Source organism: Canis lupus, chromosome 26, assembly GCF_048164855.1.
Source record: "Canis lupus baileyi chromosome 26, mCanLup2.hap1, whole genome shotgun sequence".
NCBI lineage: Eukaryota > Metazoa > Chordata > Mammalia > Carnivora > Canidae > Canis > Canis lupus.
The window spans coordinates 25,687,541-25,712,894 of NC_132863.1; the positions used below are offsets into that span (position 1 = coordinate 25,687,541).

Consider the following 25,354-nt stretch of genomic DNA (forward strand, 5'->3'; position numbering starts at 1 on the left):
TGGAGTTAGAATATCTGTGTTGAATCGAGCACCCTCCCCAGGAATGTAGCCTTGAACCAACCAGTCAACATGGAATTTCCTGGTCAATACTAGTAAATTTACTGACAGACCTGTTTCTTTACCCTTATAAGGGTTTAAATAATCCGTTCCTTGGGGCAGCCTGGGTGGCTCAGTGGTTTAGCGCCACCTTCAGCCCAGGTCGTGATCCTGGGGACCCGGGACCGAGTCCCACGTCGGGCTTCCTGCATGGAGCCTGTTTCTCCCTCTGCCAGTGTCTCTGCCTCTCTCTCTCTCTCTCTCTCTCTCTCTCTCTCTCACTCTCTGTGTCCCTCATGAATAAATAAATAAAACCTTAAAAAAAAATCCGTTCCTTGTTGATAAATTGCTTTCTTTTTCTTATGCCCTCTGTGATTAAAAGTCTTTGTATAGCTCAGCAGAGCTTCCCTCTCTTAGAAAGGATGCTGCCCGATTCATGACTTGTGTAATAAAGCCAATTAAATCTTCAAATTTATTCCATCGAATTTTGTTTTCTAACAAAGGCTAAAGAACAGAAAATAGGACAACGTAGGACTTTGCGAAGAAAGCTCCACTCTTTTAAAGGTGAGAAAATGAGGGAGCACAGAGATGTAAAGTGGTTTCTCCAGGGTAACCCAGGGGTGGAGCTGAACTCGGAGTCCCAAACCTGAGTACTCCCAGGCTAGCCCTAACCACTCCGAGAACCTGCCTGGAATATTCCCAAGGGGGATCGCTCTGGAGATCCCAGAGACGCACTCCAGTCCCCGTCCCCAACTTTACCGCGCCTTTGGCGCATTTTGACACGGCTCCTTACTTTGCCTTCATCAGGGCGCAAAGGGGGTCTCAGCAAAACCTCCCTCCTTGCCTTCATACTCGCTCACCGCCGTCCACCCAGAGCTCCCAGAGCCAGCTCAGACCTCGGCTGAGAGTCGAAATCCTCTTCTGACACCGCTAACCAGCATCTTTCCGCCAGGAGTTGGGAATTTTCCATACCTGAAGCGCTCTTCCGCTTTTCACTTTCGTACAGCGCCAGGCAAATTCCCTACGAGCCCTAGGGAAGCTAAGCCCCGCCTGCCTGCCCGGTCCCATTACTGGCTCCTGATAGGCTACCAGAGCTGTCCGTTTAGACAGGTGCTGTGCGCAGGCGCGGAAAGGTCCCAGGCCTGGACTGAGCGCCGGCGTCGCGGAGCTACGGGATCGGTTGGAAATGGTGAGTGTCTGCCTGGAGCTTTATGCTGCGGCCGGAAGGTGGCCGAGTACCACCTGCGCCTGGTCTTCCATCCTCCGGGGGCGTCTCAAGAGTGACAGGCCAGGAATCTGGGGGGCTGGGCGGGGCAGGGCCCAAGCTAACTGGAGGGTGGAACTCGGGCAGCGCGGGCCTGCAGACCCGGACTGAGGGACCGAGGGGACCGAGGCGGGGCCACCGTATCCCACTGACCCCAGACCGGAAGCCAGAGCTCGGGCCTCGGCGAGAGTCTGACCAAGATGGGGAAGCTGGCCCATAGGCCCCTGCATCCCAGCGTCCCGAACCTTGTTGCGTGATAACAATAATGATAAGGTTTCTGGAAGCTTAATTTGTATCCGGCACTGCTTTTTGTATCTTGGCCCTCCTCATAGGAGCGCTGTGAGGTAGATACGACCATTATCCCCATTTGATATACTTGGAATCGAAAACCGAGTGGAACTAAATCCTTTGCCTCAGGAAATGGCGGAGGGTGATTTGCACCCTAGAAGCTTTACTGACGCCTTTCTGTCCCTGTGGTTCTTTCGAGCGTCTGGAACTTGGTGCATGAATCAGAAACCGGCGGGGTCCGCCCTTGACCATGCCAAAGCCCTGCTGGCAGGAACTGTTGGCTCTTTATGCCCTTCTCAGTTTGTTTCCTCGTGGTTTTCATCCTCCCGACTTGCAAAAAGCTTGAAGAGACTCCTGAAATGTGAAATCAAAGCTCTTACTTAAAAACGTAACGCCCACAAGAAAAATAGAAAAGGAAAAAGGAACAGTGCCATGACCTAGAGGCAAGCACTTCTAATTAGACAAATTCTAGCCTGTCTCCGTTTTTGCTTAAAATAGTTTAGCCCCTACTGAATGTACAGTTGTGGACTCTGCTTTTTTTCATTTATTACTACACTACAAAGAATGTGTTCACATCACTAAAAACATGTAATAATGCTTCAAACGTATGTGACTTCATCTTTCACATCACTTTTTAAACTGTAAAAAAAAAAAATCAATTTTTAGCAGATAATACCTGCACACAGCCAAAAAAAAAAAAAAAAAAACCTAATAATCTGAAAGGATCTAACTGAAAAATAAGTCTCCCACCCAGCCCTGATCCCCAGCCTCAGTCTCCAGAGTTGAAAGTTAGTTTCTTAAACATCTACATGCAAATACAGGCATGTATATGCTCCCTCTTTTTCAGACATAAATGGTAGCTTACTGCAACCTGTACCCGGATACTGTGTGTTTATACTCATAAAAGCAAAGCATATTTAGATGTCCATTTTAACTTCTTCAAGCAGTATCAAAGTATATAATGTAGAAAGTGCATGTAGTCCCCAAGTCACTCCCCTCTGGTAACCGACTGTTGGCACTTGGGTATGTTTCCCCCTAGATTTGATTAGTACATAAGCAGATTTACATCTAAGCTATTTATTACATGAAACTGGAACATATATGTTTTTACATACTAAGTGTATTTTAGGCTATATATAGAGAGATTGATCTCTTGAAGCTTACTCTGTTCACTTAAAAATACCAAACGTTTTACCATGGTAGTATATACAAATCTTCACTCTTTTTAAGGGCTATTTAATATTCCATTGTGGTAAATACAGTTAGGTGATTTGCAGTTTTTCACTCTAGGCAATGCTGCAGTAACTGTTGCCTTTTTTTAAAAGATTTATTTATTTGAGAGAAAGAGAATATAAGTGGGGGGAGGGACAGAGAATTCTCAAGCTGACTCCCAACAGCCCAGAGCTGGACCATGGGTTGGATCCCAGAACCGTGAGATCACGACCTTAGCCGAAATCAAGAGTTGGTTGCTTGACTGAGTGAGCCACCCAGGCACCCCTGCAGTAACTGTTGTCTTTCTGTGTATGTGTGTGCTCATGCTAGCGTTTATGTAGGATATAGGACAGATTCCTAGAAGTCTTACTTCTGTCTGGCATGCATTATTTTTTAATTTGGTAGAAACTGCCAAATTGTCCTTCAGAATAGTGATATAAAAATCATCCATAATTTTATCTGCTTTTACTTCACCACATAACTATTTTCATCTTTGTGTGTTCTCCTTCCTCTTGGTTCATATGTGCCTATTTTTCAAGATGTACATTGTAGTTCCTTTTTGTTGGTCTTAATGTCCAAAGACATTTAACCTTGTTGCTATGTCATCTTTGTGATCAATTAGTTTAGGACTACATAATAATGAAATAGTTATACCATAATTTGAGAAACCATTCCCCCTGGTGTACATTTGGGTTGCACCCAAATCTCTGGCTTTTAGTTCTTCATTAGTAGAGATAATGTTAGGGGCGCCTGGGTGGCTCAGCAGTTGAGAATCTGCCTTCGGTTCAGGGCATGATCCCCCAGTTCCAGGATTGAGTCCCACACCGGGCTCTCTGCGGGGAGCCTGCTTCTCCCTCTGCCTATGTCACTGTCTCTGTGTGGGTGTATCTCATGAATAAATAAATTTTTTTAATGTAAAAAAAAAGTAGAGATAATGCTGTGATGAGTGCTTCCGTATGTGTACAGTTTATTTTTCTTTTTTAAAAAATTTACTAGATTATCCCATTAGGAGAAATTCTCAGGAAAAGAACTTCTGAGGACAAGGGACCAACACATAGGATCTTGCAGTAACATTGTCCTATAGCTTTCCCAAAAGGTTGAATTGCCGTTGTATCAGTTTTGCCATAACTGCCAGATTTAAAAAGATACCTCATTATTACTATAATTTTTCATTTTTTAGGAATGAAATTAAATGTCTCCTGTTTTTTCAGGAAATGGTGAACATGTTTCTATTTGTAATTTCTCTTAAGTGTATTTTCTATTTTACCAACTTAACTTTTAGACTTTATTTTTCTTGATCATTTTGTGTGATGTTTTGGAATTACTCTTTTCTTACATTAGATGCAGATGTTTTTCTATCCTTTTGATTCATTTTTGTTTTATACAAATTAAAATGTTTATGCTTAGCAGTCAGGTGGGTCGCAGTTTCTTTGTGAATCATTTGCTTCTGATGGTTACTCCTTTTATGCTGAACCAGTCAATAATCCTGGAGTTTTACTGCTACTTGTTTTTATGTCTGTCAACAACACACATCTGGGAACTAAAGAACTCAGAAGGCTTGTTTCTTGCCTGATGCAGACACTCATGTTAGTAATACTTATGACCCAAAATGCAGAGGATACTAGCTGGGTTCTCTAGTAGCAGGACAGGAAGTTAGAGGTGTGAGCCAACCCTGGGGATTGCATATCCACTCAGATATTTCTGGTACCAGTTGGCTAGCTCTGCAGGAACAACCAACTTTGATCTAGAGCTGACATGACTTGGATGCCTGCCTAGGACTGTCCTTTCCTATCTGTAAATGTCCCTGTTGCTGCCTGTGACTTTTTGACATTATTAGTTTTTCTTCTTAGCTCTTTTAGGGCTGAACTTGAGGTTTGTTTTAAGCAGTTAGTCCTGAATCCAACAGGTAGCTGTTGCCTTGCTGTCTCTGGAGATCCCTCTAGACCTCATCATCCCAATTCAGCCAGGCCTAGCCCTATCCTACTGGTAGAGGTCAGATTGGAAAAGACTATTCTCTTGTCTTACAGAAAAATATTTTTTAAACCATGTATTTGTTAGACAAAAGTCTTATATTTTCTAACATAGAAAAGTTTTTGAAAATCAATAGATATGTAGAAAAAGCAAAAGACTCAATAATGAGAGAGATAAACATGTTCACTGATAATTCTTAAAAATTACAGAAAAGTTGACTTTCTGTTATATGATTTTTGCCGATCAAATTAGCAAAGAATCAAAAAACATTGGCAATACTAGCCCTCTCTCTTCCTTGAACATGCCCAGCTTGTTCCCACTTCACTGCCTTTGCTTTCAGTGCTTTGCCTAGAGTGCTTTTCTTTCTCATCTTTCAGTTTTCTTAAAGATTGCATCCTCAGGTGTTCCAGACCACACTAGCCAAAGTATATTCCCCCTGCTCCCCCAACCCTGTCCCTGTATCCTACAGGAATTTTGGTTTCTTGTCTTTTGAATGTCTCTTCACCAGAATGTAAGTTCCCTGCAGGCAGGGACCTCATCATTTGTGGTCATTGGTATATTCAGCTTTTTTCTTGACCTGCTGTGTGTCTTTGGGCTTCCAAATCTTCTTTCTGGATCTCCGTTTCCTCATTGTAAAATGGAGATCCTACTAACTATGGAAGGTTCAGATGAGAGAGGTGTCTGAAAACATTCATCCCAACATCTGACCTTTAGCAGGTACGGAACAGGTTAATATATAGTTAATTGTATGTCCTCAGTTTTCTTGGTGTGTGTTTACTTTTTTTTTTTTTTTTTTAAGATTTTATTTATTTATTTGAGAGTGAGAGAGAAAGCATGAGCACGGGGAGGGGCAGAGAGGGATAGGGAGAAACAGGCTCCTCCTGAGCAGGGAGTCCCATGCAGGACTCAATCCCAGAACTCTAGAATCATGACCTGAGCCAAAGGCTTAACCCACTGAGCCACCTAGGCGCCTGGTGTGTGTTTACTTTTTAAGCAGCCAGATCTTGGTGGTGGATTCTCATTAAACTTAGGATCACCTAGACCCTAGCTCTTGTTTACCCTGGGTACTATTAGGCCATGTCCCCCCTCCTATACTTGAAAAGGTTGGTTTTTGTGAAACATAGTTGTAGAAATGCTTCTTATTTGTTCCTTAAGTGTTTGTTGAGTCTATACTGTGCCAATTAGTGGGACAATAAGAGGTCCCTATTCCTGGGGTGCTTTGGGTCTAGAGGAATAAAGAGTTACATCCCATTGTGGTAAGTGCTCTGAAGGCAGAAATGCCAGGGGTACCCAGAAGAGGGGAGAAGGTCTCCCACAGAAGGCCCATGAGCTGAATCCAAAGAGTTGAGAGTTAGTTACATCAAGCAGTAAGTGAAGGCAAGAAGATTGTTTCCTTCAGAGGAAGCAGCGTGTCAGGGCCCAGGCTCAGGCAGGCTATGTTTGCACCCCTTGCAGTCTTTTCACACAGCAATCAGAGCTATTATTTTAAAACATCAGATCTTGTCACTCCTCACCTCAAAACCTGCTAGTGGGTCCCTATATGATCCCCATTAAAAACCAAAGTCATAGGGATTCCTGGGTGGTGCAGCGGTTTGGCCCCTGCCTTTGGCCCAGGGCGCGATCCTGGAGACCCGGGATCGAATCCCACGTTGGGCTCCCGGTGCATGGAGCCTGCTTCTCCCTCTGCCTGTGTCTCTGCCTCTCTCTCTCTCTCTCCGTGTGTGACTATCATAAATAATAAATAAAAAAATTAAAAAAAAAAAACCCAAAGTCATTGCTGTGGTCTAGCAAACCTGCTAAATCTAATCTGACCCTGGCTACCTTTCTCATCTGGCTCACTGCACTTCAACCACACTGGCTCCTTTGAGCCCTGAAACATGCTACTTCAGGGAGCTTATACTTGTCTCTTCATTCTGTCTGGAACACTTTTCTTAGAAATCCACATTAGCTCCCTCATTTTCTTCAGATTTCTACTTACCTATCACCTTAGTGAGAACTTCTCTGACCAACTTATTTAAAATTGCCATCAGCCCCTGCATTTCAGATCCCCCTTCCCTACTATATCTGACATTTATATTTTACTTGTGTTGTTATTGTTTTTGATGTCTTCCCCTCCCCCTATGTCAGCTTCATGAAGGTAGAGGTTTTTGTTAGATTTTCTTTGCTATAGCATCCCCAGGCCTAAAACAATGTCTGGCACGTAGAAGGTACCCTGCAGTGGTGCTGAAATAATAGCAGTTGTGAAGTATTCATCTTTTTCATTTCAGCCCCACTTTCCAACCTCCAGAGAATATTTCAGACTCTATTCTGACTCCTTTGATTTTTAGCTTTCTTACTTTCCCTAGGTTGATTGCACATTGAGCTGTCAGTGTTGAGCATTTTCAGAACCCTGTGGTCCCCATATTAGAGATCTTTTTCTTACATACATAGAGAAGGGTTAAAAAAATGTTTTGGGATTGTTGTTTTGTTTTAAGATTATTTATTTTAGAGAGAGGGCACAAGTGGGAGGAGAGGGAGAGGATCTCAAGCAGACTCTGCACTGAGTGCAGAGCCTGATGCGGGACTCAATCCCATGACCTTGAGACCTGACCCAAAACCAAGAGTCGGACACTTAACCAACTGACACCATCAAAAATGTTTTTAGGGGCGCCTGGATGGCTCAGTCAGTTAGGCATCTGCCTTTGGCTTGGGTCATGGTCTCAGGGTCCTGGGATTGAGCCCCACAGTGAGCTCCCTGCTCATCGGGGAGCCTGCTTCTCCCTTTCCCCCTCCCCCTGCTAGCTCTCTCTCTCTTTCACTTGCTCTCTCTCAAATAAATAAATAAAATCTTTAAAAAGTTTTTAAATGGAAACAATATAATAGAAAAGATTGCTTTGAGGGAAAAAAAGAAAATAAAACCTTATCTATAATTCCCTGCTCTTGATCTGGCTTTTATTTTTTTTCAGAGTCCTGCCTTGCCTGTTTTCATGTGATTACCGTCATCAAGCATTTTATTTTTGCATTTAGCTGATTTCACTTAATGTTATGTCATAAACCTTTTGTGGTGATATAAATATTCTGATCACCATGCCCATCACCATTGTATGAATGGACATTCTATAATTTATTTTTTTTCCTAATTATTAGGCATTTTTAGCTCTTTCAGGTTTTTGTTACTGCAAATGTCACAGTGGCTAACATCTTGCTGTATTCTTTTAAGTTATTTCCTTGTGATGAGTTTCAGGAAAGTTACCGGGTCAGATTGAATACTGTGTAATATTGACCACCATTTCACTTTACCCCTCCTCTCCAGAATAGCACTAAATAGGAGCTCAGTGAAAGTCTTGAGTAAATTATGACCTCATACATGCATGACCCACTATATTGTGTTCATGTCCACAGAGCTAGCCCAGTCCTTTTACTCAGGCTCCAGATTTATGAGGCATCAGGCTATTTGCCGTTTTGTAGAAGGAACTTGTTTGCTCTTCTCTGTGGCATTTGAGTATTCTTATATCATTGGGAAGTGGGTGGTAGTGACTGGATTGTCAGCTTTGTGCCTACTAGAAAAACAATAATTCATTGTGCTCTTTCCATCACTGTTTAGAAGCTCCTCCCCTCCAGGCCAACTCATTAGTGCTTGGGGGTAGGGAACCACTTTTTTTAGGCAAATGGTGTCTGTTTTCAACATAATCTGACTCAGCCTTTGAGTAGCTTCTCCTAGTTGGATTCTGGACTGGTTTGGAAGGGGCCTTCTAAGAGCTAGCACACTTTAAGGCCAGTTTCTATCCACAGAGTTAGGCCTAGTTCAGTTAAGCAGCTATTTATTGAATTCCTATTCTGCAGAGCATTGTAGAAACTCTAAGTAAACCAGTACCTAACGCATTCCTAAAGAAGTACAGTGAAGAGTTTGGGGACTCAGAAGTGGGCAGAGTTCTCCAGAGTTGCAAATCAGTAAGAGCATTATGGAAGAGGTAATATCTTTGATGACCTAAAAGAATTTGTTGGATTTCCTTGTTAGGGTAAAAAAGATGTGGAGGTAGGGAGGTATGAGCAAGGAGATGGAGAATTGAAGGAAGGGTAAAAGAGATGGGGATGATAATAATATAGAAGACCTGGCATGATAGATTGAGGACCCAAATGCCATGTACTAGTATCTGGAGAATCTGGATTAATGAGCCCCTTCCCCAGGCATATTTCCTGTGGCTATATGCCATATGTTACACTGACTTGGGTGCTACCTTACTGAGTCACTGAGTTTATTATCCTCATGGAGTCAGTTTTCTTCCTTTGGAGTATTTTCAGTTGTGCTGTTTGGGTCACAAATGACAACTTAGTCTCCTTCCTATTAGACATCACTGTTTGTTTTTTTTCATATCATCAGTGTCCGGTCCCCCAAGTGTACCAAATATGTGAGTTGAGTCATGGATATATATATACTCATAAGAATGGTATTTATATTCTGCTCCCAAATAGCTAAGCAGGGAAAGGTAATCGTGCCTAGTGCACAAAGGGCCAGGAGTAGCCCCACCCCATGCTGGGGTTTGTGAGCAAATGGTTTAAGTGCTAGGGATGGCCCAGGGACCACTCCAAACAGGCCTGGGGAGCCTTAAGGAGGTGCCAGGTGCCTGGGTGTTGTTTGGTTTTGAAAGACAGATGTGTGATTAATCTGTCAGGAGTATGAGGGAGTTAGTCCAGTCCTCCTGGCCTCTCCTAACCTGGATCTTGTTCTCTCTGGCAGGCAGAGGTGGAGGAGACACTGAAGCGACTTCAGAGCCAGAAGGGAGTACAGGGCATCATCGTGGTGAACACAGAAGGTACACCCTCCCTTTGACCATGACCTATACACAGGCAGGCCCTGAGAAAACAGCCCAAACATAGCATGACACTTATTGTTTACTAAGCCTCTTCATGTACAGGATGTAATTTTTACCCTTTTTAAAACACTTCCAGTGTCCTAGCACTATTATTATTGGAATTACAAAGTTTAAAAAGGAAAAATTCATTCAGTCCCATTGCCTGACAGATCATACTTTTTTACTATGCTGTGCTTTTTTTTAGTGCTTGCCCAGGTACATCTTCTTTTGGTCATAATTACTATAATTGTTATTCTTTTGCATATGTTTACTCATGAGGTTGTTTTGGGCTTTTTTAAAGATTTTATTTGTTTATTCATGAGAGAGAGAGAGAGAGAGAGGCAGAGACATAGAAGGAGAAGCAGGCTCCCTATGGGGAGCCTGATGCAGGACTTGATCCCCGGATCCCAGGATCACACCCTGAGCTGAAGGCAGACACTCAACTACTGAGCCACCCAAACATCCCCATAAGCAAATTTTTTAATTGCTAGTACAATGTTTATCAGCCATCCACCATTTATATGGTTTCTACCTTTTTTTTTTTTTTTTTTTTTTTTTTTTTAAGTAAACTCTACCCCTGGTGTGGGGCTCTTAACTCATGACTCTGAGATCAGGAGTTGCACGATCTACCCACTAAGCCAGCCAGGTGCCCCTATTTCTACTTTTTTCGCTAGATAATACTCTGGTCAACTTCTTTATGCCTATAACTTTTCCCTCCTTTTAGGGGATGGTGGGGTTAGGGTAGAGGGAAAGAGAATCCCAAGCAGGCTCCACAATCAGTATGGAGCCCGACTCAGGGCTTGATCTCACAACCATGAGATCATAACCACAGCTAAAATCAAGAGTTGGACACTTAATCAACTGAGCCACCCAGGTGCCTCTGCTTACTCTTCTATAGCATTATTTCAACAGCTAGAAGAGTACAGATACTAATTTTCCCAAACTGCAATAGACATGGTAAAGAAAAGGACTAAGATTTATCACGTACCTGTTCTGTGCCAGAACACAGGCCATCCTTTACAAACATTGTTTCATTTATTCCCATTCCATGAAGCAGCCTTGTTGTCTCCATTTTGCAGTAGGAAAAAACAGAGCCTAGAATTTTAATTGATTGCCTGGCATTACAGCCAAGATTTCATCCCAAGTCTGTCTGAATGCACTTGTGCTCTCCCTCCCACACTATACTGTGAAGGAACAGAGTAGCTGCTTGGTCTGTGGCCCCGGCCATGGGCAGAGTCACCCAGCTGGGCTCCCTCATTTTCTAGTGCAGTGCATTTAGTCAGCTCTGATTTGCTCAAGACTCTCCGAGAGCTCTGTATGTGTTGTTGTTCTAGGCCTTGTCTCTAGAATGGCAGAATTCTCAATAACGCCTGCTTAAATAGAGCAAAATGAAAGTCACTGGGGGTGAAAAAGTAGAAGTGGCACCCTTAGTTAAAATGTGGTTTTCCGGGCAGCCCAGGTGGCTCAGCAATTTAGCGCTGCCTTCGGCCCAGGACCTGATCCTGGAGACCCGGGATCGAGTCCCACGTCGGGCTCCTCTCTCTCTCTATCTCTCGTGAATAAATAAATAAAAATCTTTTTTAAAAAATGTGGTTTTCCAAGTTGTCTACAGAAACATATGCTGGCTAGTCGAGAACTAGGCAGTGAATGCTCCCCAGCTTTGTCAAACTCTCATTACACTATGTGGTCAAAACAGGCAGGAGGTTGGGGGCCCTCAGGACACTGTGGAGGCAGGAACAGGTCCCAGCTCAGGTTGCTATGGCTCAGCTGACCTCAGCTGCCATGAGTGGAATGGTTGATACAGGTAGTCTCTGTTGGGTGCTTCTTACTCTAAGATCTGAAAGACTATTTGTCTATCACCCAGAAAGACTGTTTTCTAGGACTGGGCATTTTGACCCCAATTGGGGAGGGAATAGGCCTCCATTAGCATTTGCAAACCACAGCCTTCATTTTTGCCTTGAAACTGCCCCCAAACTTGAGCTTTTTCATTGGGAAAATATAGCACCAATTGCTTACCTTTTGGATACTAGTGAGCACTTCTTTTTCATATACTTAATGTGGCAGTATTACCCAGTGGCTAGGAATATAGAATGCAGAACCAAACTGCCTAGGTTTGAATCCTGGCTCTACTTAATTTGTCAGCTGTGTGGTCTTAGGCTAGTCACTTAACCTCTCTGTTCCAGTTTCCTCATCTGCAAAATTTGGATAATTTTACTACTTTCCTTTAAGGGAAGCTTTTATTTATTTTTTTAGTTTTTGTTTTTTTAAGATTCTATTTATTTATTTGAAAGAGACAGAGATAGTGACAGAGAGCACAAGTTGGGAGGAGAGGGAGAAGTAGGCTCCCTGCTGAGCAGAGAGCCCTACATGGGGCTCAATCCCAGGACCCTGGGATCCTGACCTGACCCAAAGGCAGATGCTTAACTGACTGAGCCAGGTGCCCCTAAGGAAAGCTTTCAGAACAGTACCTAACATACAGTAAACTGCCATATATAAATGCTCAATTATTGCATGTATTTATTTATTTTTAATTTTTGTCCCATTTACAGAGTTTCCACTTCATTGTCTCATTTACATTTCACACCATGACCCTGCAAGGCCAGGGGTATTGCCCATTTTTCAGATGAGAAACCCAGAGCTGAGAGAAATGAGGTAACCTCCCAAGGTCACTGACCCAGCTGTGGATGGGTCAGAACTCACTGTTTTATAGGGACTTTAAGCTCTCTGGAAGCTTCCGTGAAGGATGATTAATTAGGGATTCCTATTATCCTCTCCAGGGCTTTCCTACCTCCATGATTCAACTCAGTTGCCTTTTCCTGCAGGATGCATTTCCTGACCACTTCAGCTACTCACACGGGGCAACATAAAAGACTCCCAATGCGTAAGCTTTGTGAAGGCAGAGATTTATCTCTGGTGTTCACTACTATATCCCCAGCACCTAGAACAGTGCTGACACATAGTAGGTGCTTAATAAATACAGTAGTCCCCCTTTATCCATGGGGGAATACATTCCAAAACTCCAGTGAATGCCTAAAACAAGGACAGTACCCAACCCTATGTATACTATGGTTTTTCCTATATGTACTTATAAAGTTAAATTTATAAATAAGGCACAACAAGAGATTAACAATAACTAATAATAAAACAATTATGACAGTGTACTATAGTAAAAGTTAGGGCAGCCCTGGTGGCCCAGCAGTTTAGTGCTGCCTTCGGCCCAGGGTCTGATCCTGGAGACCTGGGATCGAGTCCCACGTTGGGCTTCCTGCATGGAGCCTGCTTCTCCCTCTGCCTGTGTCTCTGCCCCTCTCTCCCTCTCTCCCTCTCTCTCTCTCTCTCTCTCTCTCTCTCTCTGTCATGAATAAATAAATAAATCTTAAAAAATAATAATAATAGGGGATCCCTGGGTGGCTCAGCGGTTTAGTGCCTGCCTTCGGCTCAGGGCATGATCCTGGAGTCCTGGGATTGAGTCCCATGTCGGGCTCCCTGCATGGAGCCTGCTTCTCCCTCTGCCTGTGTCTCTCATGAATACATAAATAAAATCTTAATATTAAAAATAATAAGAATAATAAAAGTTATGTGAATGTGTTCTCTCTCAAAATACCTTATTATATGGTGTTCACCCTTCTTCATGTAATGACGTGAGATGATAAAATTGCCTACATGATGAAGTGAAGTCAGGTGAATGGCACAGGCGTTGTGAGACAGTGTTAGGCTACTATTGACCTGACCCAGAAGGATCATCTGCTTCCAGACCTGAGCTGATGTGGTGACTGAAACCACGGAAAGTGAAACCACAGATAAGGCGAGGACTACTTTGTTAAATATTGTTAACAATATTTATTTTTAACAATTTTTATTGTTGATTGACAAAGCTGGGTTTGCTGGGAGGACCTCGCTATACAACCTTGGTCTTGATAAATCTGAGCCCCAAGTTAGAAATTCTGCTCCCTCGTGACCAGCTACTTTTGCAGGCCACACGGTCCCATTTGTGAAGGCAGAAGTTTGGAGTAGGTGATCATTTGGCTATCTTTATGGTGTCCCTGGCTCTGACATCCTGTGAATCTGGACTTGATCTCTTGTCTTTATTTGAAATTCTCCCCAGTTTTAGTCCCTGTCCCAGCTCTTCACCACCTCTGTGGGGGTTTTTTTGTTTATAAAGTAAGGTAACAACTGGTTAGTTTCATGTTTCCTTTATACACCTCTCACTTAGTAGAAATGTGATGAAACTCATGACAGTATTTGACCTGCTTAGGGAGGCCTTGAGAGCACTCATTTACCATCTGCAATAAATGCTTAGTGGAGTCTCTTTAACGACAATGGTTAGTAGGGGATCCCTGGGTGGCTCAGCGGTTTAGTGCCTGCCCTTGGCCCAGGGCGCAATCCTGGAGTCCCGGGATCGAGTCCTGCGTCGGGCTCCCTGCATGGAGCCTGCTTGTGTGTCTGCCTCTCTCTCTCTCTCTCTCTCTCTCTCTGTGTGTCTAGAATACATACATACATACATACATACATACCAAACGTGAGCAAATCAGACCTGGTCCTGGCCCTGGGAGCTATAGTTCTAATGATCACTTCCATAATGGTGTGATATCAAACTCCAGAGGAAACTTCTCTGAAGGAAAATTGTGTGGAACAGTAGTATGGGGGCATTGACCACATCTAGGGGTGGGTAGATCCTCCAGAAAATGGACATATGAGGGATCAGTGGGAATCATGAGAAGATGGGGAAGGAAGGCAAGTTCCAGGCAGAGGGACCTGAGAGAAGGTGGCCTTGTGGTATATAAGAAAAGCCTAAGAGTTCTGATCATCCAGACTTCACAAGGCCTTGAGACTGGCCCCTCAAGTTATCTGGGGGATGGGATTTATTTTGTAATGACATTGATAACAAGCCAACATTACATTTGTACTCTCCTTACCAAACATTCTTAAATGATTTAGCCATATTTAATCCTCATAGCACAAGCATTATTTTACAGATGAAGAAATTGACTTAGAGAAATTAAATCACTTGTCTAAGACTACATACAGCCATGAAGGGGCAGAGCCAGGGTCTAAGTCCAGATCACCAGATTTCAGAGTTCCTACTCAGTCATTACCCCAGCTGCTCATACTGCCATCCTTAGGAATGTTCTGCTACAGAGTGAGGCTTCCTGGGATCCTGGTGGGCACATTGTCCTAGTGACCTAGTCATCACTACAATCTGTCCTTATGACTTGACTTGGCTCAAAACAGCCTCTCTGACTCAGCTTCTCTTGCCATTGTGTCTTCTTCTGCACACTCTCATGTTCCTATGCCCTAAGAAGACAAGGTTGGGCCAGTTTCTTGACACCTGTGAGTAGGCCTCAGGGTAAATTGCCTTTGGCCAGTCGTTAAGCTGGTCACTTGTGGGCCAGACCAGCAGGGGCATGGGCCCCTAAATCTAGCCACTTCTGTGTGAGGAGCCACTTGTGCCACATTTGTCACAAGTGCCTACCAGTTTCCTCAGTGGAACCTTCTGCTGATATGTCATGGTGATTCATGGACACCTGATGAATCAGTTGTGTCCTGAGGTGGCTCAAGCTTAGCCCTATTTTTCACCTCCATGATGATAGCCATTGATGGCTATAGTAAGGGAGGTCTATTTAATACATCATTGCAAGGAAACAGTCCTCAAAACAGAAAAGGCTTGGCACACAGTGGTGTTCACTGCGTAGTAATTAAGTAAAAAATCCAGCATAGGTACCAACAATAGAGGAATGATTAACTCTATGGATTGACCACTTCTGGGCTCTTTGAAAGCAATAGTGGTACTGTTTACAATTTTATATGCAGACAGAGAAACAGGCTTTAATTTGAGGGGCACAATCATGTATATAGACAGTATGTTTAGAGCTGGGCCCTAAGCCTCCCTTGGTGGAAACTGGAACAATACACTAGTAATGGTAATGTCTTGTCAGAGACTGACTTTTTTTTTTCTTCTTCCTACTTTTCAGTATTTACAAATTTACAAGAGTTGTTCTCTTTGTTCAGGTTCTAAGTATCCTAAATGATAGTCTCTCCTTTATTGCTAGCAGCCACTCATAGCAGCAGTATGCCACTATGGAAGGAGCCCAGCAGTAGAGCCAACAGGCCTGCATTTGAATCCTGGCCCCATGCTTATCTGCTGTGTGATGGCTCAAAGCTTCTGTGCCTCATTGGCGAGTGAAGATGGTGACACCACTCCAGAGTAATTCTAGGGACTGGTGCTACCATACTTAAAGTGCTCAGTACTGTGTGTATCAAGCCCTCAGTAAATAGTGGCATTGATTGTTAACTGCTAGTCCTGTACTCTTGAATTAAGGGTGTGGAGTGGAGAGCTGGGCAGAAAGGAGTTCCAACTTCCTACTCAGTCTCTGCTCTCCCCTCAGGCATTCCCATCAAGAGCACCATGGACAATCCCACTACCACACAGTATGCTAACCTCATGCACAACTTCATCTTGAAGGCCCGGAGCACCGTGCGTGAAATTGACCCCCAGAATGACCTCACCTTCCTTCGAATTCGCTCCAAGAAAAATGAAATTATGGTTGCACCAGGTAAGAGGTGTTCCACATTCCCACCTGGGAGCTGACTGTCACAGCATATTCTGGGTAGCTTATTGGGAGGCTTGACACATTGATGTCCCCACAGGTGCCATTAAAAATCCTAAGGCATTGAAAGTACACAGTTGACTGCCTCACTGCCTGGCCAGTCTCTGGCTGGCATCCCCAACAAACACTTTTTCAGTGTGATTCTAGGCCAGACCCTGTACTAAAGTCCAGGCCACAGAGGGGAATCATGGTCTCATGGAACATAGAGGAAGATGTGAGTAGATCTTACCAGAAGAGGGGACATTTGAGCTGAATCTAAAAGGCACAAGAAAGAGTTTAAGCAAGTTGGAGGGGTGGGAAAGCTATGTTTGAAGGAAAAAGCATTCAGTGATTTGAAACCAAAGCACAAGACAAAAATACTGTGTGGTCATTTTATCTTTGAAAAAATGTTACACTGCCCACTTCTAAAGTATAGTCCTGTCTTTCTAGGCCCAGTATGGCTATCCTTTCCTTCAGCTTTGGAACAGATTGCTGCTTTTGTTTCTCATGCAGTGCTTGGCCTGCATGTGAGAGCTGTGTAGTACAAACTATACCTGTCTTTAGGATCATTTGAAGGATGATGAAATGCTCCTGGGTGGAGCCCATAAGGACTGGGGCCATAGGAGGGAACATCAGGGCCACTTGTCCTGGCCTGCATCACCTTACTCACATTTACAGACTGGAGTGGTGGACAGATTGTCAGGACTATTTTTATATTATTACTTCTCTCCCTCCCTCTCTCTTTTTTGGCTGTGCCACATAGTTAAATGTGCCCGTGATGATGGAGGTAGGCTGCAGTGCAGCTTGTCTAGGCCATCAGAATATGTGTAGGAAGGAATGAGAGGTGAGACATTTGGTCTAATTTTGAAGAGGCATCAAATACCAAGCTTAACTATGTGATAGTTTTTAAGGCAAGAGGTAGTATGATTGTGATTGGGGCCTGGGTAATAAGGAGGTTGGGGATGCTAAATGTCCCTGACTTGGCAACACAGATGATGAGGAAGCTGACTACAGAATTCTAGGGTAATTTGATGAGTCAACCACCCCAGTAGCAGAACAGTATTGGTTATTTTTTTAGGCCTCCTCCAGCCTATTCTGGCTGTTTGGAAGGATACAAAGGAGAGAACCATTGACCTAGTCACAGGGATACTTCCTAGAGGGGTGGGGACACAGCAGGTTGATCACAGAGAAAAACATAAGATAAGCTCAGAAGCATTTATTCCAAAAACATGCAGTACGCTATTTATCAGTTTAATCACTGTTTGATGCATTACTTACCAACCCATTATAATGCCTCTGGTTCTGTGAGGAAAATCAGATTGCAGCAGACAAAATCTGTTTTCATAGCTTTACCTCTTTTGAGTGTGACCTTAGGTCACAGAATACCTCTGAACCACTATTTCCACATCTGTAAATTGTCAGGTATGGTACTATACTGCTCTGATCTCCTGAGACACCCCATCTGATTGAGTGAGTTGGCTCTGAGTGGGGTAGAAAGATTTGGAAATATTTGAACTCACATCCCTCCTAAGACTTCATGCTGAATAGCTACACAAATCTCTACTTCCCTAAAAGTTAGGCCAGGAATGGTCTCTCTGTTGACCTTGCATATCAGAGCAGACTTTGTGCCCATAGGAGGGCACACATTGTGAAGCAAGGACAAATGATGTGGTTTTCAAATTAGATTCTCCAAGGATAGTTTCTCTTGACTTAAAGCTTCCAAGAATGTCTCCTCTGGAATGGCAGAGTCATCTGGAAGTTCCTAACCGTCCATTCTCAGCTCAACAGCAAAGGCATCTCCAGCCTGCCCTTGAGGACCCATAGGCATTCACAGTTAATGGGTGTGGTTGGTACTTGAGTCTAGGATTGGCAACTCCCAAGTTAGAGGTTCTCCTTAGGGTTCATAGGCCCAGAAGGGCCTCAGCTCTGTTAGTGAAAGTGAGGATGGAGTAGCTGGACTCTTCCTGAGTGACACACAAGGCCTGGAGGGAAGGCATGCACACTCTGTCACTTTTACTCACTCACTCACTCTGTCTCACACCTGCACTCTCACAGCGCCACACACATACATTCTGTTATACTGAGAGTTGTGTGACTTTTTGAGGTTGCCTTAAACACAGCAAGTGTTTCTTCTGAATACCCTTACTACTTCTCTGGCCACCCTGCTACCTTTCAGAGCTTCAAGAGACTTCAGCTTTTCTCTCTGGGAACTCACACATGCCATCCTGTTGCTGGCAACGCTCCATCTTGCCTTTTCATTTAGCCAACCAGCCTGCTCATCTGCATTTTTAAGTCTGTCTCCCCACTTAAATAGTTCCAAGAGAACAGATATTTGTAGGAACATAGTAAGCATTTAACAGATATTCAATGAGTAAATATATGAATGATTCCCTAAATCTCCCTCCATTGCTGACACCCCACTGTGGGAGTAAGAAGTGGGGTGAGCAGTGGGGATGGGAGTCAGGAATGTCTGTGGAACAAGGTATTTAGGATGAAAATCAATGATTTGACACCTTGATACACCCACTTTGATATGGGGGAAAAGAAATATATATTTATGTATATACGTAGGATTTTGATGCCAGAACTCTTGTGGGCAGGAGCTACTTATCAGAGCTTCTGAAGCATTAGGACGAGATTACCTTCGGACTTTCACAGAGCATAAGCCCCACAGGGACAGCCCCCAGCATAGAATAGGCCTAGTTGCTGCATGTTTGAGGTTGGTCCTTCGAGAACCGTAATTAGCACTCCACACCATGGGAACAACCTCGAAGGAAGGAACAACCTGACCAGGAAGGAAGTCCACCGTCTCTTTATTCCCATCTGATCTTTCTAGTTGATCAAACTGAGAAGCTGCTTCTTGGACCACAAATAGCAACAAGTAGTTTCAGACAGTTTGGCCCTCCATATGTGAACCAAATTTCACCCTCTCCTGGCCCAGAATAGCCCATGTGAAAAGACATTTTAAGACAGACTTGCTTTTCAGTTATTAACCTCACTAATATAAAGCCTGGGTAGTGCAGCATAGCAAGCTTTAACACTGTGCTTCCTACAAAGTACTTGGAATGATATTATTGAATTTAGAGCTTGGTATTTGGAAGAAAAGACACTAGTATTGCTATTTGTGTCTGTTTCTTTTGGTGGCTTGTCAGTTATCTCTATTTTTATTTGTAAGTGATTTTAACTTAGATTGCTTTAGCCATGGAACTGTTAGTCTTATGAAATCTGTTTCTTCCTATCTGCAACAGCCTGTTGTCATGGGAAGAAGCAAACTTAGGTTTGAATCCGCACACACAAAGCAGATAAGGCCAAGGTCCTGCCATTTCTCCCCTCTTCAGCAGAGGGCAGACCAGAGGCATTCAGAGCCTCTGGGTCAAACCCTGGTAGCTAGTGTTTTTGCCTTGATTTGGGCAAGTCATTTAACTCTGAGACTCAAAGTAGAAAACTAGTATCTGTCTCAAAAACAGATTTCCTGAGGTACCATGTGAGAAGTGGTTGTCCCAGGGCTAGGCATATGGAAGCTTTGATAAATGTTTGTGGTTTAAGTGGACAAAATTGAAATGCCTTGCTTCTCTAATTTCTAAAATAAAATGAAGAGCAACCTTAATCTCGTGGTTGTCCCAGAACCTGCAGCATCAGCATTACCTGGGAACTTGTTAAAAATGTAAATAATTTTAACTATACTAGAATTAAAATAAAAAACTTAATTAGGGGTGCCTGGGGACGCCTGGGTGGCTCAGTGGTTGAGTGTCTGCCTTTGGTTCAGGTTGGGATCCCGGGGTCCTGGGATCAAGTCCCACATTGGGCTTTCTGCATGGAGCCTGCTTCTCCTTCTGCATGTGTCTGCCTCTCTCTCCATGTCTCTCATGAATAAATAAATTAAATCCTTAAAAAAAAAAAAAAAAAGAATCAGACTCAGATATGCACACATGTTCTGGGGTTTTAAAAAATTAAAATATAATTAATTAATTAACTAATTAATTCTCTGAACCTCAGTTTTCCTACCCAGAAAATAGGGATGATATGCCTACCTTCCTGTTGGCACCATGTGGTACCATGAAGATTAGAAAAGAGGATCCCCTGCAGGGCATTGCTGCGGGTGGGAGGGGCTCGGCTTTCCCAGCAGCCACACTGCAGAAGCCCCCATGGGAAGCTCGCAGGTTCATCTTCTGTTTTCCCAACAGTTGGAAGCATTGATGCTTTTTATTGTTTCCCTCTCCTTTTATGGTTCGGTGATTTAATGATTTAGTGATTCATTTTTTCATTTTTCTCTTTTGCAGATAAAGACTATTTCCTGATTGTGATTCAGAATCCAACTGAATAAGCCACTCTCTTGGCTTCCTGCGTCATTCCTTAATGTAATAGCCCCTAAGAGTGATAATATTAATTATGTCAACCAACTAGCAGGTGGAAATCACCTTAGAGCCTACTTAGACTGATCCAGTGCCCAAAGTCATCAAAGTCATCCCTCTGCTGGCCAGTCACCCTTGAATTCTTGGGAGGACCTTCTTTCCTCGCCTCCAGATTTTGGAGCAAGAGCTTTGAACAGCCCACACACCCTGCTTCCTTCCATCTGACCTTCAGTTCACTTTGTTACCCTTGGAAAAGTCTGTTTTTCTTTAACTAAAAATAACTAAAATGCTTACTCTGCTGTGTGTCTTTAAACACTAGGTTGAAAAGGCCTCTCTGCCTCCTTCTTTTCTTGTGTAATCACATGGTCTAAAGGCTGAGCCCCAGTGCTGCCTCCAGCCACCATGGCATATGGTATTTATGGTTCAGGGAGGCCTGCTGCCTATTGCACCTGTGGCCACACTTGCTGAGTTGAGTCCAGTTTATAATTGGTATCCTGGTTTCTGGGCCCTCATCCCTCGCCACCCCTCTTATCGTTTTCCACTCCCATCAATGTTTTGAAAGATTTTTTTCTGCTACACTGCTGGGGATTCGAAAGGAGTGATAGTTGTTGAGTACCTAGAATACACTAGGTGTGTTATATACCTTGGCTTATAGCATCCTCACAGTACCCTGCAGGCAGGGTTAAAGCCATATTAAAGATGAGATTGAAGTCTAGAGAATGACTTGCCCGAGGCTTCACAACTGTGACACAGTTTCTGACTCCAAAAGCTCTGTTGTTTTTCTGCACTTTCTTCTCAGAATTCCCCACTGGGCCACTTTACCTGAGTGAGCTCATCCTGGGTGAACGTCTGCCTTCCTTCCCTCAGACTCTGGTGTGGGTGTGTGAGAGCTGGGTCCCAGAATGTGCCTGCTACTAGTGGCTGTAGGCCACTACATCATCCATCCAGTAGCACTTTGGGATTTTGTCCCCCAGAAACCACATGTATTTATGTTTTATTGGGTTTTTCTTTTTGTCTTTTGTTTCTTGTTATAGAGGAGAGATTTAAAACTGCACAGTATAAACCTTGAAATCCCCCTTAGTTGTCCTTCATTCACCAAAAGTAACCTTTGTCTACAGTGAATTCTTCCATCTGGCAAAAATACTTTTCTAAATTTTCCAGCAAAAGTTTCCTTAATGGTATCAGGGAAGTAAAAGATGTACCCTTGAGAGCCTGGGGGCGTAGGTTATCAGGGCAAAATTTTTTTAAAATCTCCCTTTTTAGTGAAAGATAATAGGGATTTTCTACTCCATAATATACCCATATTTGTCTTAATAGCAGTAATCCTTTCAAATAATTTTCCCCAAATCTCCAAAGAAAACGGATTCTCGGGATCCCTGGGTGGCGCAGCGGTTTGGCGCCTGCCTTTGGCCCGGGACGCGATCCTGGAGACCCGGGATCGAATCCCGCGTTGGGCTCCCTGCATGGAGCCTGCTTCTCCCTCTGCCTGTGTCTCTGCCTCTCTGTCTCTCTCTGTGTGACTATCATGAATAAATAAATAAAATCTTTAAAAAAAGAAAGAAGAAAGAAAAGAAAGAAAGAAAGAGGGATCCCTGGGTGGCGCAGCGGTTTGGCGCCTGCCTTTGGCCCAGGGCGCGATCCTGGAGACCCGGGATCGAATCCCACGTCGGGCTCCCGGTGCGTGGAGCCTGCTTCTCCCTCTGCCTATGTCTCTGCCTCTCTCTCTCTCTCTGTGACTATCATAAATAAATAAAATTAAAAAAAAAAAAAAAGAAAGAAAGAAAGAAAGAGAAAGAGAAGAAAGAAGAAAGAAAGAAAGAAAAAGAAAGAAAGAAGAAAGAAAGAAAGAAAGAAAGAAAAAGAAAGAAAGAAAGAAAGAAAGAAAGAAAGAAAGAAAGAAAGAAAGAAGAAAGAAAGAAAGGAAAAGAAAAGAAAAGAAAGAAAACGGATTCTCTGGGAAAATACTGCAGGTTTGCTCTGTCCCAGTAGACTCAGGAAGCACACCTGAGGCAAGGGTAATTATAGGACCAGAGCAAAATGACCCTGGATCAGTAATGATCTCAGATTCAGTTTTAAAAGTGAGATATGGAATGAAATAAATAAATGAATAAATGAATGAATGAATGAATGTGAGATATGGCCACTGGTATCCTCTTTGTTCTCAGAGGCTTCTTGAGGCTGGGATCTAAGTCTGAGCTTCCTATGTCCTTCTGGCTTGAATACTCCAAGAAGGATAGTCTGGTCAATTACCTGGTGGCAAAGTCAGGTTTTAAAAGAAGGGAGGGGCTCTGTCTGGGAAACAAAGTGGTCTGGTTACAGAGCAAGGGCTTGGAGACCTCACCCTCCTTTCTTTTTTTTAATCCTCCTCCTACACCCTTCTGTTTGCCTTAAAACTCCTAAACTGTTCCTTCAAGGTCCTAAGGAAGGTTTAGGCTCAGTCTGGCTTTGGGGAAGACAAGATGACTGCTGAACAATGGGATTTCTTCACATACGGGAAGCCCACTTTGGATGCATTCCAGTTTGCGATACAATGCGTGAAACTCCCTGGACTCATCTTCAGATGTAAGAACTTAGGTTTTTAAAAGTGTAATGAGGGATCCCTGGGTGGCTCAGCGGTTTGGTGCCTGCCTTTGGCCCAGGGCGCAATCCTGGAGTCCCGGGATCGAGTCCCGCGTCGGGCTCCCTGAATGGAGCCTGCTTCTCCCTCCTGTGTCTCTGCCTCTCTCTCTCTCTATGTCTATCATAATTAATTAATTAATTAAATCAATCAATCAATCTTTAAGAAAATAAATAAATAAATGTGTAATGATAGTAGACACATGCAAATACACTAGGGTTTCTGTACTTAACAAGTTTGTGGGAATATAATAGCTACTAAGGTTAGAAGCTGACAACTGCCCTGGGCATAGAGAAGGGCATGGCTTCTGGGTTTCAGAAGTCCATTTGCCAGTATAATATGAGGCTGCCAGCATTGTGAAAATTGTTAAACATACAGAGAAGTTGAAATAATTCTATGCCCTCCATTTAATTCTATAACATTCTGTTACATCTCTTTATCATGTAACTATTCCTTCATCCATTCTGCTTTTGGATACATTTCAAGGTACAGCTGCAGACAGTACATACTCCTAAACACTTAAACATGCATGTTATTAACTAGTTTACCTTTTTAGGAGGGTGGGTGAAATTAATGTACAGTGAAATGCACAAATCTTAGATGCGCCACCTATGTGGCAAGTACTTACAAGCCAACTGAGCCCCCTTTTCAAGATCACATCACCCCAGAAAACTCTTCCTGCTGCTTCCCCAGCCAGTCTCTATCCCTAATCCCCAGAGGCAACCTCTGTTTCAGTTCCCTCCAGGGTACAGCTCCATCCATCATTTAGCCATCCACCTCAGCACCTGGCCACTGTGTCTGGGAATTCTCATGTTCCTCTGTGAGCTGGTATTGCCTTTTCTCCAAGAAATTGTTTTTAAAATACTGCAAGAATTAGAGGGGCACTGCACGGCTCAGTTGGTTAAGCATCCTACGCTTGATTTCAGTTCAGGTCATGCTCATTCGGGTCCTAGGACTGAGCCCTGCATCAGGTTTCATTCTACACTCAGCATGGAGTCTGCCTGAGAGTCTCCCCTTCCTCCTGCTCTTGCTCATGGGTGTGTGCTCTCCCTCTCTCTCCAAAAATAAAAATAAACCTTTAAAATACTGCAGGGGTGGCTCAGTCAGCTAAGTGTCTACCTTCAGCGTGGGTCTGGTCCCAGGGTCCTGGGATCAAGCCCAAGTTGGGCTCCCTGCTCAGCAGGGAGTCTGCTTCTTCCTCTCTCTCTGCCCCCAGCCCAGCTTGCTCTGTCTCTTTCTCCCTCTCAAATAAATAAAATCTTAAAAAAAAAAAAACCCAAAAACCTAGGAATTACAGGATTCCTCCTCTTATGTATGTTTGACTCAAACCAACTGTACTTTTGTACATTTTTTCATTGAGAATCCCAAACCATCTTTCCACATCAAATTCAGGTTCTGGTGAATTACCAGGGGTTAAAAAGAAATGCAGATCTCATTGATTTGTTGCAGTAGGTAGAAATCATGAAATCGCCAAACATGTCAAATCAGTAGAGCCACAATCCAATGCCGGTGAACTTAAGCTGATCAATCATATTCAGTTGCAAAGGAAAATAACAGAACATGAAATGTTACGTCAACTGTGTTAAACAAGCTCAGTTGGATCAAAAGGCAACTTCTCCCACTATCTTCAAATTTATTCTCCAGGACTTGTTCTTCCCCTGCCTCTGGATGGAATGTCTTGGCAAATCTCAAGGCTTCGCTCACTACTTTTGGGTACTGAAGGCCCTCCTGTTGGCAAGTAATGTGTCTGGTCCAATGTAACAAAACCTTTGAACTGAATTTGGAGATGGAGACTGACCTGGACTCACCTTCAGCCCAGTGCTGTCCTTGCCCTCCGTGGTGGGGGGTGAGGGTAGGCAGCAAGCACTTGGAGCCTTTGTGCTGTCCCCTCTTTTGCCCCATGTTGCTAAGAGGGGAGTGAGATGGAGAGGAAGGTGCTCGCCTTACCAACACTGTTGTGAACTTGGTTCTGGCTCTCTAAGCCTGACATAGGTTTAAAGCTGAAACTTGTCCTTCTGATTCCTCTTTCAAGACTTTTCAAGACCTGTCTACTGTCCTCCTACCTGCCATTCCATTACTTTGGATGCTGTGGGCTCCCTGGCTGGCCCCTTATAACTAACTTTCTTTCTTTCTCTTTCTTTCTTTTCTTCTTTCTTCTTTCTTTCTTTTTTCTTTCTTTCTTTCTTCTTTCTTTC

The 25,354-nt window shown here is 43.5% G+C and overlaps 1 protein-coding gene and 1 long non-coding RNA gene across 5 annotated transcripts in view; one reads left to right on the forward strand and one right to left on the reverse strand.

Moving 5' to 3' along the window:
* LOC140618358 (uncharacterized) overlaps nt 1–2,289 on the reverse strand; it is a 36,477-nt gene extending 34,188 nt beyond the window's left edge. For all 3 annotated transcript variants that reach the window (XR_012018514.1, XR_012018515.1, XR_012018516.1), the window contains exon 1: nt 933–2,289. This is a non-coding gene — a long non-coding RNA (uncharacterized lncRNA). The remainder of the gene's footprint in view (nt 1–932) is intronic.
* On the forward strand, nt 1,081–20,835 carry DYNLRB1 (dynein light chain roadblock-type 1). 2 transcript variants are annotated; one of them, XM_072800678.1, is made up of 4 exons: nt 1,081–1,225; nt 9,489–9,564; nt 15,990–16,157; nt 20,471–20,835. In XM_072800678.1, the coding sequence occupies exons 1-4, from the start codon at nt 1,223–1,225 to the stop codon at nt 20,512–20,514; spliced, it is 291 nt and encodes a 96-aa protein (XP_072656779.1). In that variant the 5' UTR covers nt 1,081–1,222; the 3' UTR covers nt 20,515–20,835. The 2 variants fall into 2 exon arrangements, with proteins under 2 accessions (XP_072656779.1, XP_072656778.1); XM_072800677.1 differs by lacking the exon at nt 1,081–1,225 and adding an exon at nt 8,698–8,721.
* Nucleotides 20,836–25,354: the final 4,519 nt, after the last annotated feature.

Excerpts from the sequence above, each read along its gene's own strand:
- DYNLRB1 (XM_072800677.1), top strand. Across the intron at positions 9,565-15,989 it reads CATCGTGGTGAACACAGAAG|GCATTCCCATCAAGAGCACC; the intron begins GTACACCCTCCC and ends CTCTCCCCTCAG. Across the intron at positions 16,158-20,470 it reads TGAAATTATGGTTGCACCAG|ATAAAGACTATTTCCTGATT; the intron begins GTAAGAGGTGTT and ends TCTCTTTTGCAG.